This window comes from Mercenaria mercenaria, chromosome 5 (assembly GCF_021730395.1).
Source record: "Mercenaria mercenaria strain notata chromosome 5, MADL_Memer_1, whole genome shotgun sequence".
Lineage (NCBI taxonomy): Eukaryota > Metazoa > Mollusca > Bivalvia > Venerida > Veneridae > Mercenaria > Mercenaria mercenaria.
In genome coordinates, this window is record NC_069365.1 from 94,765,133 (window position 1) to 94,785,247 (window position 20,115).

The 20,115-nt window shown below is 37.8% G+C and overlaps 2 protein-coding genes across 2 annotated transcripts; both read right to left on the minus strand.

Annotated features, from left to right (window-relative positions):
• Window positions 1–6,444: 6,444 nt before the first annotated feature.
• Window positions 6,445–8,145, minus strand: LOC128557416 (uncharacterized). The gene has a single exon (XM_053544785.1). It carries the CDS (start codon window positions 8,143–8,145, stop codon window positions 6,445–6,447), a length of 1,701 nt encoding a protein of 566 aa, XP_053400760.1.
• Window positions 8,145–10,943, minus strand: LOC123526830 (uncharacterized). Its single transcript, XM_045306080.2, has one exon. It carries the CDS (start codon window positions 10,941–10,943, stop codon window positions 8,145–8,147), a length of 2,799 nt encoding a protein of 932 aa, XP_045162015.2.
• Between the last annotated feature and the right edge of the window lie 9,172 nt (window positions 10,944–20,115).

A 20,115-nucleotide genomic window follows, 5' to 3' on the forward strand; every position in this document is an offset into this window, starting at 1 on the left:
TGCAGAGCAGTATACACAAAGCAAAGTCATATATGACGTTTGACCCCTAAGTGTGACCTTGACCTTGAAGCGAGTCATCCAAAGCATGCGCTCTGCACGTTATCTCAGTGTGGTGAACATTTGTGCCAAATTTCTTTGAAATCCTTCAAGCAATTCAAGAGTTACAGGGCGGACACAGCAAACACAGCGGACACCTTTCACTCCTAAGTGTGACCTTGACCTTGAAGTTAGTCAACCGGAACAGGCGGTCGCCTCAGTATGGTGAACATTTGTGCCAAGTTTCTTCGAAATCCTTCAAGCAGTTCAAGAGTTACAGAGCGGACACGAAACACATTCATATGATCTTTGAACCCTAAGTGTGACCTTGACCTTGAAGCGAGACGTCCAAAACATGCGCTCTGCACGTCGTCTCAGTGTGGTGAACATTTATGTCAAGTTTCTTTAAAATCTTTATGGGGTTCAAGAGTTACAGAGCGGACACAAAATTGCTAACGGACGGACGGACGGACGGCGGGGGTATAAAAATGAAAATGACACTTTATCTTGAAAAAACTTTTTTTTTTTCCTTTCAGCCGTTATGTGACAAGTCCGAAAATGCTGCTAGATTACCTACTTAGTACTTTTATGTATACCTTTAATGAATTGCAAGACTAAAATACTTAAAAAGACTCATTATTACATAGTAGGCAGTGTAACTAAAAATACAAACTTCAAGTAGGAACTGTCTATTAAGATATATGTGTAGTTAACTGCCTCAAAGTACCTAGACTGAAAAAAAAAATAACTGGAAAAAATGGAGATAACCGCTAAGACTTAAAGGTAGGATTAGGTGGCTATTGACATAGGACCTCATGCAAACTATGCACTATTTAATAGAAAACTATGTAAAGATCAAATAAGTTAATGCCCTGTGGAAAGTGTGACAATTTCTGTGGTAAAATATGTCAACAAACAGACGATATTTTTGAAAAAGTCAAAACCCACAGAATTTAACAAGGCGAAATATGTTGAGAAGGCCATTGCTGGAAAGAGAACCCATATATATGCGTCAAAGTGTGGGAAAAATATCTAGACCTATGAGAAAATCAAAGATATCAATTTCAGACTTGTTAGACGCATGACTGTGTTATCATGCATAGCATTTAACATAGATAGGTTACTTTCCCTGTGCACTGATTTAACATGGACAGGATTAGGATTAACAAACGGTGTTCATTCAACAATTTCACTTTATAAACAGATTGTTTCCCTTGTGTAAAGAAGGATTTGGGTAAGTCTCAGTGTAGTTATATTTTCTGTTCCTTCGGGATCATTGATTTCAACTCATTTACATTTGAAGATTGAATACAGCTTAAGCCGGTGCTAGGGGGCGTGGACAGAGTTGCATATTCCATTACTGCTCATGAACAGACTCAATCAAACCGAGTCTGCAGTTTTCACTGTCCTGGGTGCTTCCGAGGGATCTAGTTTTCAGATTATATTTATATATAGAAGACTGGAATTACTTGCTATATACACCATTTACTAAATTTGTTGGACACAATGTGACGGTACAAGAGGCATGTGGAGGAAGCCAGCCAGACGGAAATAATAGACCTCTTGACTGTCCTCAATAAATCAGCAAACCCGGTAGATGTCAACACGATGTTGATACTCTCCAATGGAAACCGAACCTTCTGATCAAGACAGCAGCATTTTTCAGCCGCAGGATCAGGAACCAATCCTTCCGGATTGGCTCTCGGATGTAGCTGAAACCATACTCAACATGCCTACAACTTTGTCATCTCTCGGGAGATTTAGATCTGTACCGAAGGTTAGTCTGCCAGCCATTGTCACCAATATCTCGCATTTAGTGACTCATCCAGTCGAACCGGCGCTGAATGTCCCAACACCTGTGATCTCCATGGATCTTCAGCCTCATCCACAGTTAGCCATGCACAGTAACAATCTGACTACCACACCAGGATTTTCAACCATAGACACTTCTAGTCTAGGTCCATTAGTATCAGCCATTAGCAGCATGACCTCAGTTATTTCTGAAAAAGTTCCGAGGATGACTTCTTATCCATTACACGCATTACCTTCTACATTGCCAGCACCCACTCAGCAAACAGACGTTTCTGTTATGCCACTCAACTTGCACCAAACTCACATTTGACAGTTGCCTGGATATACCACCAACCTCTTGTTCAGGTTCATTAGTGAGCACAGCAGATCCTTTCAAGCATGTTGTAACTAGTACAACACCACTGGAGACAAAGAAGCCATCATCTATTCTTTCTACACCTTCCTTGGGCACACCTCTCCAAGACGAATCCATCTCTATTCTGTCCAATCTGATGGGATGCGATACCTTGAATGACCCTTTACTAAACTAGGAACCTGAGCATGCAGAGGATGGACCTGGTCCTGAAACAGTAAGACATAGGGAACCAGAGTTGAAGGAAGGGACCAGTGATTAACACAAGAAGACGTTGTAGTGAAAGACAGGACTGGTGAAATCCTCAGAGACATTGAATCAAATGGTCGGGAGATCAGGGCTTTCCACCGTACGCTTCGGGCAGAACTGGAAGGGCTGCAGGTTGTTAGACGAGCAGTGACTGTCATCAATAGACAGCCATCTTATACTAACCCGTACCCTCGTAGTTCTCACCAGACAGGCGGTACCCCCGCCCGGCTAGTGACAGTTGTCCAAAACGCTCCCAAGATAAAAAAAACAGGCAGATCAAAAGCCAGGTGAAGAAGGTGAAACACAAGTAAAATCAATTTCCAGTACATTGACTTTTAGTTAAGTTATGTTGTGTCCTACTAACCAAAGTAACCGTCTCGTCTACTTATATCCAAAGATAGTTTACTCATCTATTCATGATATATGGACACACAGTTTCTGTAGTCGTATAACTGACTTCACATACTTCGCGTTTGGCCGTCGTTTATATGACTGAAAAATTGTTGAAAAAGACGTTAAACCCGAACACACACACACACTTCGCGTTTGGATCGCCTGTCTATGATAGGTCCGCACACGGCCAGTCACTGGTTAGGGCCATGTGGGGATAAGCCGCTCGTCATGACGGTGACGAGTCCACCTGAAGCTTATCGCTCCTAGGAGAGCACTAGGTAGGTAAGGATGGTAAGGATGGTAACATTCTGACAGAGCATCATCAACCTAAGATTTCATAAAATTGGCAGCATTTGCTATCAGACAGTTAATTTAATACTGTGTTGTATTTAAAACGAGGAAAAGTGTTAATGTGCTTTCAGTTGTGATGTGTTAACCGTGAAAGTGACTTTAATTTTGTGTGTTAATAACATTAGCACTAAGTGCAACTTTTACATGTAACAGAAATCTATTGAAAAAGGGGTATCGTAAAAGCTCGTGTATAAGAAGCTACCATGTAAAAGACGTACCTTGATTTCATACTGTTATACGAGTTACTTTTTTTAAATGTCAAGTGTCAAGATAAATGACTAGTAACGTTAAATAATAGTCACATTGATATGTTTGCGTGCTTTGAATCAAACAGTGACTTTCCCTTTTAGCTTTAATTAAATTTAATTAAAGTCTTTACGCATAAAAAAACGCAAAGGACTGTTATATCTTAAAGACTGTGTTTAAGGTATTTTTATTGGCAACAGGAGTTTGCCATATAAAAGGAGGGGGTTGTGATATGCCTCGCATATTTGGACTACGGTATTCATAATTAAGAAATATTTACCCGAGTGTTATTTCACCTTGTTTGAAAATCTCAAGACCTCCGTGGTTTTGTCAAGCATGAGACAAGTCACCATACGTTAAATATGCAGAATTTTTTTTTGCAGGCCAGCCTACACATGAAACACATAGTGTTTGCCATTTATCTTTCTGTATTTTCTTCGTATTTTAGATGTTTTATCCTAATAATCATTTGTTGGTACCGGGTCCTGTCTCATGTTTCCATGAATCTATTTCCTGTTGCAACTATTTTCATGTATAACTCGTGAAATCTGTTGTTCCAATCCTAGTTTGTATGCCTGCATGAAATACTGCCTAGGTAGTTTTGTCTTATTCCATTGTTTTATCGCTTAAGCTCTTAAAAGTTTGTATTGATAAACACATTGTTTCTTGCTAGACGCCATGTTTAATCGGATGTTGTGCAGTGCATTGTGGTATGTAAACTGATGAGTCATCGGAAAAACAATAGTAACCATAGTATGTTAGCCTCTTTATAAAATTTATTACCGTATTTATTGTAATAGTTTCAGTATTGGACATTGTGTTTTTTAAAGGCTTGTTAGCCGCCATTTTTCTTGCATTTAGCGCATTAGTCTTCGACCTAGTTTTGACCGGCCCGTTTTGGGTCGCGTCCAACTTAAGGTCAATTCGGCCTAGATCTGTAAGTTTTGACCTGTTTTGGTAGGGTCAGCCTGTTTTGGTCGTTCCGACCCAGCCTTAGTCTAAAAGCACCAATTTTTGGTCGATCTGGGATTCAGAATTTTGGTTTCAATCTCTACGCAAATTTTCTCAGAAAATACATATTTCTTCTTAAGTAACAATAAACTCAACACAATAGTAGAGAAAAATCAATAAATACAATTTTCTATCACCCTACTCTTGATGACTTAAGACAGAAAAGGAATATTATCAGTTTTCATTAAAGGAACTAAGACTTTTTTAGATAGAGTTTATGAATTTTTATAAACATTTATATATATGCTTATTAGAATTTTACGGTAACAGGCACCATTGTCCTGCACGTGCTGTATTTTTTTTTTTTTTCGGTTTCTGTTTTTTGTTTTTTCGCTATTTAAACAAATTCGTGAACACGGAAGCCTTGGGATAACAATCAAAACAGAATTCTATGTATATCATCAGAACACCTGTGCAAATTAATTATTGTGATGAAATATTGTTACACTGTCGTAGATCTACTTATTTAACAGAAATTATACTTGTTAAACTTTATGCAGAGATTGATTTTATAATTTACTGCTAGTGAATCGACACCCAGTTGTTAGGAATGCTGGAACTGTATATGTAGTCACATAGCTTCCATCAGTCCGTCTGTACATATTATATGAGGCTAGCTACCACTAACTAGAAGAGAACCACACTACCGTATATACTCCAAATGTTTGCAGTACCTTAGTTCCCCAAAAGAGAACCTGGTTACAGACAGGGGCTCTGATAAGTTTAGCTATTGTGTTCTAGAATTCATCGTCTAGTGGACCCCTGGCACGTAACAGTATCACTTAAAACAAATGTTTTAATTACACTTCCATCATCACAAACATCAATAGCATTCATCAATAACAACAAAATAAATTATCACTATCATATACATGCCATTCTTATTTCATTGACAACATTATAATGAAAATATCTTCGTTTCTATCAACATTATCATCAAAACATCCTGTCATTAAAATCATCATCATCGACATAAGCAGCAGCAATAAATATCAAAGTACTGATAGTACAGTGCTCATGGAAGGTGATTTATGTTAGTACGTGTATCTATGAACAGAATCCATTCCAAAATTGGCACAAGCGCAAACAGCGCTTTCATAGTCTAAGAAACCCAATACATAATATAGAATGTGATTCGGCTAACCATTTCATCAATATGATACTTCGCTTTGCTGATATAAACAGCTATGAATTCAAAGCTCCTGTAAAGTGATAAGATGTTTAGTCGATAGTTATTCGCAGTAGATTACTGCGCCATTGGTATACATTCAAAGTATGTTGAACTATTTTTTACTGGGCATGAGTACTTGTAAGTTTGTGATCAAGTCCACGACTGCCTCAAATGTGGTGAAAGAGCTGGCCACATTTTCCAGTCTGTAACGATAATTATGTCAGAGATGGTAAATTATTCCGCATTGAACTACATTATACAGCTGATAGATACGAAATAATTGTGAGACAGCATATTCCTGATCACATTCTGCTCGGTTAAATAGAGAAGTTGATTTTGATAAATCACCTTCCAAAAAATCACAATAAAATCACCATAAAGAAGCCGCATAACGTCATGTCATTCTTTTCCCTCCCTTTCTCAATTTAAAATAAATGGCATTAGCTATCGAAAAGGGAATAAGACTGTATAAAATACACGTTGTGTAAGGTTCGTACCTTTTAATATCACTAACGTTACATATCAATACAAGGGACGTGACGTCATAAACGTTACGTAATGCGGAAGACGTCACGTAAAGAAAGGCGGCAAATGAACGTCAATACTTTACATACTGGGGGCCGCGAAAGTTATAAGGATATGTATAGTTCTTCTGAAAGTCTCTATGTAGCTCTAGTATTCTATATCACTATTCATTTATCGAAAGTTCTCTTTTTGGCACTTAAACAGTCACAGTCACTTAATGAAATAGCACAAATTTCTAAAATTGCAATGTCTCTGTATATTGTTTCTCACGCGAATCTTTCACTGATAACTGGAAAAGTCACTTCATTTCCAATGGATACAATTTCACAATGGGTCTATTCGTAATACCGTTACTCGTTCTTATTTTGGCTGCTCTGGTATATCCGTCATTTCCGTAAATTAGTTCTTGCACGACCGCAAGCTTCCATTGGGAACGGGGAGATTCATCATGAATTTGGACGACATCTCCAACGTTTATCTTCTGCTTGTTGATTCCTGTCGTCTGGTGATGTTCTCGTAAGGCGGTGAGGTACTCGTGGCGCCACCTATCTCTGAAATGGTGTACGACCTTCTGCTGAAGTCTGGCTTGTCGAGATAAGTCAACACCACTGTTAAGGTTAGTATTCGTCGCTGAATCATCTGTAGATTTCTGGTAGGGTAAAGTAGTTAATCTCCGGCCGTAGAGAAGGTGAGCTGGAGTCAGGGGTTCTGGATCTGACGAACCGGATGTTACATATGTGAGTGGCCTGTCATTCATCACGGCTTCTATCTCTGTGACGACTGTCTGTAATGCATCGAAACTGATGTAGGATCGACCCAGTATCTTCTTCAGTGTTGACTTCGTGAGACCAATTAGACGTTCCAGCCAGCCGCCGTACCATGGAGCACGTTTCGGGATGAACTTCCACTGGGTACCTTTCATGCTAAGAGCGTCTTGTACTGTCTGGGATTCGAACAGGCGTTGTATATGGTTGGAGGCTGCAACATATGTGGAGGCGTTGTCTGAAATCATCAGTGTGGGAACGGATCTACGACTGGTGAATCGTCTGAACGCTTGCAGGAAGGCCTCTTCGGAAAGGTTGGGTACAAGTTCCAAGTGTACGGCTCTGGTGGACGCACACGTGAAGAGGCAGATGTATGCTTTGGTCTCGTTGTTGGAATTATCTCGAACGTAGAGAGCTCCGGAGAAATCAACACCAGTTACAGTGAATGGTGGTGCGTCTTCTACTCTGTATTGCGGTAATGGGGGTGGGTCTGGGGCTGAGTATGCCTTCCCTTCTGTTCTACGGCAAACAAGACATCTACGAAGTACTGTACGAACACTCTGACGTATGGAAGGTATCCAATACTTCTGGCGAAGGTAAGTAATAACTGAGTTCTGTCCTGCGTGAAGAAGTCTCTCGTGAGCGTCGGCAACAAGGAGTCGGGTAAGTGGATCTTTGGCCGGTATTAAATATGGAAATTTAGCCTCTTCATCAAGATCTGCATTGTGGATTCTCCCTCCACATCGAAGGAAACCATCTTCATCAAGAAAGAGTCGTAACTGTTTCACAATCGGGAGTCGGGTCTGATTGGGTCTCGAACGAACTGTTCTCAGGTTTGTAATCTCTTCCTGGTAAGTATTATGTTGGCAGCTGTGTAGTAAGACTTTCTCTGCTTTCTGTAGTTCACTAGTTGTCAGTTGATCATGATGTGGGTAGGTTTTCTCTCTGCATTTATTTATGAACCGTAATACATACGCTGTCACTCGTTGAAGCTTCGTGTACTTGCTGAATTTAGTTACGTCAATAACGTTACGTAACTCTGTACGCGATTCTGGTGAATATTGTGGCGGTTGTCTCCCTTGTTCATACTCTAATGAAGCACTCGATACCGTTGTCATCACTGTCGCATCGTTAGTATGCCATGTTGGCCAATATAATGGTTTGGTTATCCAGGAAGGACCATTCATCCAGATCTTGCTGTTGGTAAACTGTATCGCTGATATAGCGCGTGTCATTAAGTCAGCTGGGTTGTCTTGGGTAGGGCAATATTTCCAATTCCGGGAACAGGTAAGTTGTTGAATCTCTTCCATCTAGAAACCAGCTTCCGTGCGTTACGATAATATGCGAGTGTATCCGATTCTTCGGGAAGGCTTGTCAATATGTTGTCAACATACAGGTCTCTCTTAAGGATCTGGCATATCCAGTTGTTGTTGTCTTGGAGATGCTTCAGAATAGTCGCATTAAGTATGAAGGGGGAACAGGTAGCACCAAATAACACTGCCTTGAATCTGTAGGTTTCTAGGGAACTATCTGGGTCGGTAGGGTCACTTAACCACAGGAATCTCGTGTAATCACGATCCTTCTCGTCTAATCTCACGTGTAGAAAAGCTTTTTCGATGTCAGTAGATATGGCGTATTTGTGAAGTCTGAATCGCACCAAAATACTGGTCAAGTTGTTCAATAACGGGGGAGTAGATTCTAAGCAATCATTTAAACTTGGCTGGTTCCGGGATTCTCTGCAGCTACAATCGTACACTATACGAATGGGGGTCGTCGTTGAGTCTTTTCTGATTTCATGGTGGGGAATATAAAGGACATCTTGGGAAGCTATCTCTGAGTCTGGGACCTTTTCTATGAAATCTCTGCGAACTTGTTCTTTTATGATTTCGCCGTACTTATTAAGTAGGTGTGGCTCCTGACGTAGGCGGTGAATCGTTTTCTCTGTGCGTCGTTTCGTTTTGAAGTAATTGGATGGTAAGGGAGGGTGATCTAGTTTCCATGGCAACATGGCGGAATAACGTCCATCTTCGAACTTGATTGCAGTGGTCTGGTAAGTCTGTAGGTATTCTGTACTGGACGGATCCTCTCCTGGTGTAATACCCATGGACTCAAGTTTCCAGAAGCGCTCTAACTCGTGGACATCTGGTGGTGAGGTAAGTACATTCATTATATAACTACTGGGCGTATTTGTAGGTGAACTCGGGAGTGGACTGGATAGGAGGTACCCAATCTTGGAGCTTACTGCGGCAGGTCCATTTCCGCGTACTATTCTGTTCTGTACTATCTTCCAATAGTGGTCTGCGCCTATCAACAGGGAAATTTCGTAGGATTCGTCATCTGTGATTGGGTGGGCTAACTTAAGTCCTCGTAGATAGGGTAAGTCTTTCACATCACGCTGTAGGTTACGTAATGGTACTGCAATGGTTGGTACAACTAGGACCTGGATGGCAATCTTCCTTCCGGAATCTGTTACTAGGTATACGGTGGACGTATCCATGAAGCGTACGTTCTGGTTCGAGTCTCCAAAGGACGTCAGATGAATTATCTCGGGATTTCCACGAGGTAAATGTAGTTCGTCGGCTAATTTTTCTGTAATAAATGAGCGTTGAGCTCCCTCATCAAAAAGAATTGTGGCGTCTACTCGGAACTGTTGGTTGCACACTGGGGCGATGGCTGTCTTCAGTAGTACATTGGAAGGGGACTGCGTCGAAGAATGGAGTATGGCTGTGGCTTGTTGGTTTCTCTGTTGATCTGAGGTTGTTGGGGCTGTAGGGACTGTGGGAGCTGTCGGCTGGGCAGACTTCCGGTCACATATACTGGTGTGGTGTTTCCGTTGGCAACGGCGACATCGAAATTTGGATCGGCACTTTGACACTTGATGACTACCAAGACAGTTAAAACACAATTGTTTATTCTTGACAATGTCAGTACGGGACTGGTAAGTAGTTACCTTAGTACAGTCGATCGGAGAATGCTGTTCACTGCAAAACACACAGGCTTTCTTTTCAGTAGCTGCAGGGTTTCTCATATCCAAACTTCTTGGGGGTCTTTGTTTACCTCTACTTCCGGTGTAAAAAGACGCCGTAACTCGAGGGTTGTCATGCACTTCCGGTATGACGGACTGACCTGCGTCCATGACGGTGATTTCTTTATAGATCGCCTTCCGAAGTTCTGCTAGAGTCCATCCAACGTTTCCGTGTTCTCTTGTTAAATAGTTGCGTACTTCCGCCGGAAGTTTACTGATAATGACTGGAATGAGTAGCGAGCCGTAAGTCTCTTGAAATTGTCCGATTGACTCTAGACCGCGGATGTAGGACTCTAACTGGTCGTAGTAGCTCTGGAGGCTGGGTAACGTGTTGACAGGACGTGGTTGTTCTAATAGGGCTTGCATGTAGGCTTGTATAATCTTATGGACCTGACCGAATCTCTCATGTAATAAGCTGACCGCTCTCTCGTAGTTTGCGTTCGTCAAAGCGAATCCTGCTATAGTATTAGCGGCGGGACCTTCTAACTGGGCTTTTAAGTAATTAAACTTCTGGATATCAGTAAGAGAGGGGTTAGTATGTACTGCTGACTCATAACTGTCCCAAAATGTCTGCCATTGTAATAGATCTCCAGAAAATATCGGAAGCGATAATTTTGGTAATCTATGCGAATGAGAAAAGGTTGAACTTACAGTCTGTTGCGATGTCTGTATAGCGGGAAATACCGGTATCGTCTGCTCAGGTCGCATGATATCTGTCTCTGAAACGAAGCCCTCCGAACGTCTGTATTCCTTGAACATGTTAATCTGGATCTCTAAGTTCAGGTGATATTCGTCGGCCTCTATCATCTCTGTCTCGATCTCCTCTGGTTGAAGTAGCTCTAGAATCTTCTGATCTGACTCTCTCACAAACTCCTGTTTCTTCTGGATGTTGTTCAATATCGTATTGAAGATCGTCGGTGTCGGCTCTTCTTTTGCAGCTTCAATGCGTTGTAAATACTGACGTATAATTCGTCGATGGCCTTCTCTGATTGACTTGTAAGTTTCCATCTCTATGAAATTTGTTTACGGCACCAATATCGAAAAGGGAATAAGACTGTATAAAATACACGTTGTGTAAGGTTCGTACCTTTTAATATCACTAACGTTACATATCAATACAAGGGACGTGACGTCATAAACGTTACGTAATGCGGAAGACGTCACGTAAAGAAAGGCGGCAAATGAACGTCAATACTTTACATTAGCATCATTATCAGTGCTATTAATATCATCAGCTGCATTTTCATCATCAGCATTATAACAAAGCATTGCCAAGGGTAATATCAGCATACTTCTCATAAATACCATCATCAAATAATGCAACAAAAACTATCATCATTATCATCATCATCATCACTATCATCATCATTATTATCAGTCACTGCGCTATTTCCAACAACATTTTCTTTCCATCACTTTCCTTCTTTATGACCTTCATCATGTAATCAATGTATCTTATAGATAAAAAAAACAGCAAGAAAACATATGATTTTGACTCCAATATCTCACTCCAATAGTTCACTCAAAGGTCACTCCAAAATCTCACTCCATGACTCCACTCAAAGACTCCGCTCCAAGACTCCACTCCATGTTTTGTCGTATGCCCTACCAGGCAGTTACCTGAAACCAGTGTTAGGCAGAATATAATATTTTTGACGGTACAAAGGATGTGTTATAAAATACATATTATATGATAAAAAAAAAATCTCAAATCCAGTAAAAAGTGACTACGAAGATATTATTTTAATTAAATGCCAATGACTATGTTCATCCTTTTCTTCTGTAAACAGCATGCCTCGAAGCAGTCTTTTACAACAATCATCACACAGAAACTATGTCAACAAGAACTAAACATGTTTGAATATTTATAAACAGTAGCGTGTTAGGTTGGAAATTAAATAAAACATTGTATAAAAGTGTGTAAATGCACATATTACTTTTGTCCTACTACCGTTACTTAAATAACATGCACTGCTTTTCTAAAACGGTTGCTACTTGAGATTTAATTGTGAAAGCACATACAGATACTATCTTTTTACATTTAGCCAAGTTTTAAAGTTTTCAAGATTGAAAAAAGGTAAATATCTAATTATTAAACAGTTAGGTGAAAAATGAGCACAGCATATATTCAAAAAGATAACCGTAATGTCCAGGCATTATATTTAGATGTTTTAGTACGAGTCTTGTATTAGTGAAGATTGGAGGACGAAATGACCTCTCAATTCACGAGAAATTCTAGATAACAAAATAGTGATATAAATCTATAAATAAATTCTTACTGCTATATGTTCTGATTATGTATATTTATTACAAACTGTGACGTTATATCACTAAATGGCCTCATGATTCCTTTGTACATCGGGTAAAGAAGATGGCTCCTTAGTGTATCAGGTAAAGAAGATGACCCCTTACTGTGTTGGTTAAAGATAATGACGTCTTAGTGTATCGGGTAAAAAAGATGACTCCTTAGTGTATCGGGTATAAAATGACTCCTCAGTTTATCGGGTAAAAAAGATGACTCCTTAGTGTATCGGATAAAGGTAATGACATCTTAGTGTATCGAGTAAAATGTGACTCATTAGTGTATCTGGTAATGAAGATGGCTCCTTAGTATATTAGGTAAAGATAATGTCTCCCTAGCGTATCGGGTAAAAATGACTCCTAAGTTTATCTGGTCAAGAAGATGGGTCCTAAATGTACCGAGTAAAGAAGATCCTTAGTGTATCGTTTAAGGAAGATGGCTCCTTAGTGTATCGTGTAAATAAGATGACTCCTTAGTGTATCGAGTAAAATGACTCCTTAGTTTATCTGATAAAGAAGATGGCTTCTTAGTGTATCGGGTACAGAAGGTGGTCCCATAGTATACCGGGTAAAAAAGATGACATCTTAGTTTATCGAGTCAAAAATGACTTCTTAGTGTATCGGGCAAAGAAGATGGCTTACTTAGTGTATCGGGTAAAGAAGTTGACACCTTAGGGAATCGGGTATAGATAATGACATCTTAGTGTATCGAGTAAAAATTGATTCCATAGTGTACCGGTTAAAGAAAATGGCTCCTTAGTGTATCGGGTAAAGAATATGACCCCTTAATGTACCGGATAAAGATAAGTACATCTTAGTGTATCGAGTAAAACATGACTCATTAGTTTATCGGGTAAAGAAGATGGCTCCTTAGTGTATCCGATAAAGATAATGACATATTAGTGTATCGAGTAAAACAATGACTCCTTAGTTTATCGGGTAACGAAGATGACTCCTTGGTGTATTGGGTAAAGAAGATGACCTCCTTAGTGTATCGGGTAAAGAAAATGACTCCTTAATGTATCGGCTAAAGAAGATGGTTCCTTAGCGTATCGGGTAAAGAAGATGACTCCTTAGTGTATCGGGTAAAGAAGGTGGTTCCTTAGTGTATAGAGTAAACAGCGACTCCTTAGTGTATCGAGTAAACAATGACTCTTTAATGTATCGAGTAAAGATGATTACTCCAGTGTACCGACTAGAAAATGAGATCTGAGAAATATAGATCTACCAGTCCTATGCATGTAATGAAAAATAGAACGAACAGCAATGTTAATTTATCTTCACTTAGATTATGAATTATCTTAAATTTTGTATCAGTTTTAATGTCCATTATGTAGACAATACAAGAAGTTACATATGGCAAACACTTGACCTTTGTCTCTTTGTACATAATGATCATTCGGTTTTAGGTGTTTGTTATGCCCCCTTTCTCTTTCCTCCAAGACCTAAGTGTGCCGTGTTTTTATTTTGTTTCACTTTTTACATGCCTGAAGTAGATTGCGTTGACGTAGGTCGATCATTGTACGTCTATTTGCGAAATGCATGAATAAAATATATCGCCGAAGAGAACTTCATTGAAAAATGAAAAGTGTAGAAAAAAATCTCAAGTAGCGTAAGTAAAACTATTTTAACGTACTTATCTGTCAGTCTGAAAAATGATAAACCAGCGAGTCGAACGGAGACGACGAAATCAGTTATAATATGTTTACGATTGAAACACTCTACAACTTTTCTCACTTGAACTGTAACTTTACACCTAGCTTTTTGTTGTTGTTGTTTTGATTGCTGACACCTTTTGACCGCTTACTAATTAAAACATTTTAAACGACTGTGTGGACTTCACTCCACAGCGAAATAGATTTGAACAAATTTCAGTCGGCTATATTTTATCTTTTTTTTTAAGCGACACAATCTGAACATTATATATATTCACATCTTTTGTAATATCATTGTTTGAAACTGATATTTTAACACAATATATGGATATACGTTTTGATATCAATGATTTAAGGTATGCTTTGCAATTTACATTTTTATACGTTTTCAATATTACTCCTCAATATATGACTCTTTGTTCGCCGTAATATCCAACTCATTTACTCAATTTTTGACAATTTTGACTGGAATTTGGACTCAAAATTTAATGATTACTTTATTTTCATCAAAAAATAATAAAAATAAGAAATGAGCCGCCCCATGAGAAAACCAACATAGTGGGTTTGCGACCAGCATGGATCCAGACCCGTCTGCACATCCGCGCAGTCTGGTCAGGATCCATGCTGTTCGCTATCAATACCTATTGGAATTAGAGATACTCTTTAGCGGATGCGAGGGCTGGTCTGGGTCCATGTTGGTCGCAAACCCACTATGTTGGTTTTCTCATGGCGCGGCTCAAATAGTTTACAAGAAGATCGCGTGGACGCATGGAACGCAGACAAGCAGAATAACAAGACTCGATTTCAAGAGAGGTAATGAAATGTGCAAAACGCCTCACGCCAGCTAGCACCAGCTAAAGCGGAATTCCATTATAGTAAAACTGAATGTACTCCTCCATCACAGTGAATAAATAAATTGAAACTATAAGATCACAGAGCCAAATAATTTTCATATTAACTCGGTTAAACGAGCAACATGTATGTACTTTTATCATTAAAAATCAAAATCTACATCTCTATATTCTTGAAAATGATGTTCATCTGGTTTATAAAATCAACATTTATGAGCATTTTTCGACTTTATAGTTATAAATGAATTATAACTTTGCGTTACTGGATAATTTTAATATTTTGATTTGTTACTAAAAATAAGTTGGTCAAAATTAATCCTTAATTAAAAACAGCGCTGTCAGTAATATGTTTGGTACTGGCAATATAGCGAATGGCGAGTAAGCTGTTTAGTGCAGTTGCAGTTGTACAAATGTGGTTGCGCGTTGATATAGCTGGACACGTAAGCACATTCAACCAATGAGAAGATTCCTATTTGTATACAGATAAAAATATGCTTGCCTTTAAACACGAGAATTAAAAATGGTAATACTACTACATAAAGAATTAAGGAGTTTTAAAATTCTGATTTTTCCTGATTTGGTATACCAATGTCATAAACCTGAGATCCGACTACAAGTTTTTAATATATTACAAAGATATTTTATATTTACCGTGGTTATTATGCTAATCACCTATACGCCAATTTTCTAACATCAAAATTTACGGGGAAAAAAGAGGAAAACGTGGTTTAAAGAATTAAAGAAGTCATTACAAAGAGCATACGGGTACAATAACTCAGCAAAGGATTTATAACTTGTATTTGAATAAACAACCCGTTTCTCCTTGTTTAAATTTACCGCATGTTACAAAGTTATCAATATGATACTATCTACAATATTGACTGCACATTTTTAAATTATGTTTATATTCTTTTTTTTTTTGTATTTTCAAAAGAATTTCAGATTTCATTATTGTCACTGATTACTTCTTATCGTTATTTGCATAAACACGCAAACCTGATATTTAACTGCTCTCACATTTATCCGCCTTGCTGAATTGGATTTCAGGGAATTTGATTCTTTAATAGTTTATATCACTTAAGCATCGGCTTGTTTCGCATGTATACAAATAAAAAGTGTTTGCCATTTACGTTGATAATAATTGGAAAATGACTTTGATAAGTATATCTGTAACGAGAATATTATAATTATTCATGGAAAATTAGTTTTTCCGAGTGCTTGTTACATTCAACAGAAACACGAATTTAAGATCTATGCGTGTAAACATTGTTGTGTGCTATCATTTCGAATAGATAAATGCTACATTGTGAATTAAAGAAGGATATGTCTGCTTGAAGGTAGAGTCAAACACACTTTATAAACAAATATGAATATATTATTGGCAGATATATTTACTGCTTTTGCATATTTTGTCAGCATTACCGGTGTCTGTCTTTATTGACTGCATCTGTAATATCTATTGAATATAAAAATGTGAAGTGAAATATATGTTACGTTAAATATTTGCTTAGAAATGCTTAGATATAATCAGGCATATTAATCAAGATCAAAATAATGACATGAAATAAAGTTTAAACCACATATATCTTTATACACAAAAGAACTATTTTCTCGCAAGATACAGCGTCTGTAAACAAACAATAAAAACAGGAATAAACAAATTTAACACTAAAAAACGAGTCCGGAAAACTCCGGTAATGGCTTTGCGACCTAACATTTAATAGTATATAATCTAATTTTATAGATGGATGAGTCCATGATAATAATTTATAACTGTTAATTCTTAAGCTGGGTAATAATTTTTACAGATTCTTCTTACTGTCATAGGATTAATGAAATAAGTGTAAAAATCATACAAACTAAAGTCCCGAGAGAAAGAAAATAGACGATATAAAGACAAAAGAAAGAGAAATATATATTACAATGCAATAACCATAAAACCATAAACCATATCAGTTGTAGTAAGTGGGGTAACAACTTTTTATGACCCAGCTTGAAACAAGACTGACCGGACATTGCTTACCACAAGGCAATATTGTAATACACAATGGATTAAACATTTGATACTTGTTGAATAGTTTTATTTCAAACGAAAAAATGTAATTGTGTGCTATCACGGAACAAAAATACACAATGAATAAAAAGATAAGGCGATTGATTAAAAACTTCATTTAAAACAGGTATTAAATTATACGAAATGAACAGACAAAATAGATAAGGAGTCTTACATTTAAACTTTATGGTATGGATTTTTTTTTCCTTAAAATTTGATCTTCCATTAATCACATAGCCTTGATGAATATGCTGGAAGATAAAAACAGAGTCTTACATATTTTGTTATCTTAAAATAAAACGTGATGCATAAAATGTTATTAAAATATTAGCATGGTATAGTTCAATATTTCGCTCTCTTTAAAACGGAATCGCTTATCCCGTCGTACGTTCCACAAGGCCGTCGCCTCGGGAACCCCGGTTGGGTGACTCCTGGAGGGGAACCGTTACCCCACTGCTCGGACTGTCTCTGACTTGAAAGATCCGCGATCGCGCCGTGTGGCGGTCGCCCGTGCGGGTCGATGATGCTGCGGCCTGGGTTGGCCGGTCCCGTTTTGATCAGGATTGGAATCGAAGTCTGGTGGCCGGGTGAGAGGCTAGGCATGTGCAATCTCACATCATGTTTATTTTTCAGAAATGTGGAGAAAAACCATGTTAATTAAGACAGAGTATCCCGCCATACCTTAGGGTGTCCTCAAAGCAATCGTATGTCGATTGTTACCAATATTAAAGCTGGGCCGTGAGAAAACCGTTCTTTTTTAAAAACTTGTACGCAAACTAAGCGTGAGCATATCTATATCAGTATTTGTATATCCATGCATTCCCACAGAAACCAGTTCAATAGAAAAAATCTTGAAGTTTAAAGTTTTATTAGGAAAGTTAAAGCTTAAAAAAATGAATGCCTCAATAATTTTTTTCGGAATTTACTGTTTTAACGGCGGCTGTTCAACGTTTATATTGATACGGCATTAAAACAAAATTCAACAATTAAGCCATTGAGGTCGAGGTCACAAACATATCCTAAGGGCTTCTGCAGACGTTAATACACAAAACAAACGTGTATTGTCGCTATTCTTGCATAAAAAACGGCGGCTGTTCAACGTTTATATTGATACGGCATTAAAACAAAATTCAACAATTAAGCCATTGAGGTCGAGGTCACAAACATATCCTAAGGGCTTCTGCAGACGTTAATACACAAAACAAACGTGTATTGTCGCTATTCTTGCATAAAAAACACTACACGACGACTTTATGTATTGATTTCATATGTGATTAGTTGACGATTCCGGTACATTTTTTATTTACCATTCTGTTGTTCTTGGAAACGGTAAACTTGTTTTCAATATCCGTATCCAGGGCCAGATATAAACAACACTATCAAAAGCACATCCTGAAGGTTTTTAAACGATTTTTTTTATCTACAGTTAATACAAATATAAAATTACCAATAATTGTTCATAGCACTTCACGATTTGGTGGTGTCGAGCACAATTTCAAGAATAATAACTTTACATTCGAGTTATATTGAGTACGGACACAGTTTGAGTACGGATGAGTACGAACGTAGTGTCAAGCTTCGAAGCTGTTTATATAAATTCTTCGAGAAATTAGATAAAAACACACCGGCTGATACTGACCAAAATCATAAATATGATTCCTAAAAACAAAGAATCGCACTGGTTACACATGATTCTTTAACATTCACGGTTGTCTACAATATCTGAATCGACGCCGAGTTCTAAAAAGGGAGTAAACAAGGGAAGAAACGAGTACGAACATTGTTGTGGGCAGCGCATTTGTCGTTAGTTACTGATACAGCAAAACATTCTATGGTTTAGATTGCATCTTTTATGCTTCAAGAAGAGGTTTTCATTAACGAAACAAGACGCAGATACCAGATATCAATCTGCGCAGAAATACATTATACGTCCCTGGGAAAGCATTTCAAAAATAAAAATCGGGTATTAACAGCACGTGAATTGCCTTGTTTGCACACGATTTTTCTCCCGTTTATATATGGACGGATCCAGTGAAAAAAGTAGTTTTTATGCAAGAATGTACATAAAGGTAGTGTTTACAAATAAAGTTGATTCAATACGATATATATGGGGTACCCCCCCCCCCCCCCCCCCACACACACACCCCAAGAGCAAAGTAGTAAATATATGCTAATTAACTTTAGCAATACAAAAACATGTACCGCTTTAATAGCCGTGTTAGTACAGGTAAGTATGAGCATTGCAGGCCTTGTATTTTGTAAGGTATGGATTCGATATCCGTCAGTGGCAATTTTGTTACTTAGTATTTTAATCTATATAAATTTTCATCTTTAACATAGAGCTATATGGAATTTTATGAAAATCTGTTGCGTATTTGTATTTTTTATTTCAAGTAAGTACAAAATATTTGTATATGATGCACAATCTATGTGTTCAAATCAAATAAGTTTTAATTTTATGTAATTCTTGGTTAGAAAACTGTATTGTGGACTCTGATTCCAGGAATCCATGGACACAGCTGGCGCAACTTAACGCTAATAAAAGCTTATACCTGGTATTTTGCATTAAAATGAAAATTATTGTGCATAGCAATAAAAAAAGAAAAATAATATAATTTATTAGAAAGTATATTAATGAAAAAGTTTTTAAAAATGAATTGACCGAATATTGAAGCGCAACCGCCTATATGACAAGCCGCCAAGCAACAACTACATTTTATTTAGTTATGGAAGAAAGTGAATATAATCTAAATAAGGCAAAGCAAATCCTGCTGATTTCCATAATTGGCAGAGGAGTCTATAAATTGAAATCTCAAACGTAAAACGAAACTTGGCCGGAATATTTGCTTAAAACCTAGGGTACATTTGTATCTGTGTCACTTGTAAAAAAAGAGGTCATAAGGTCAAATAATTGAAAATCTAATTAATGATCCATCTGATTACCAAAATGAAATGGTCAACATGTTTGTCTCTATGAAATCAAGGCAAAATTAGATACTAGATTATTTTGGGTAAGAACTAAGTCAGGTGTGCGACGCGCTCTTAGCTTTTTACGAGAGACATGTTTACGCTGTTAGTGTAAGGTAGGACAGTAGTAAATATATTAGCTACATGTTCTACATAAAATAAACAATCTTCTGAAAGCTGTTACACATTGCAAGACCAGTTTTAAAAATTAATTATTATTCCTTATGTTCATAAGTGACCTATAAACCACAAAAGAAAAACATAAGAAAAGTAAGAGATGTTTCGTCTGATCGGTCAACACTGGAACGTCTTCCAAGCTGACAGCTAAAACGTGGATATGAAATCATATATAA

Coding starts and splice junctions, on each gene's coding strand:
- LOC128557416 (XM_053544785.1), bottom strand. CDS start 8,145: ATGACACGCGCTATATCAGCGATACAGTTTACCAACAGCAAGATCTGG.
- LOC123526830 (XM_045306080.2), bottom strand. CDS start 10,943: ATGGAAACTTACAAGTCAATCAGAGAAGGCCATCGACGAATTATACGT.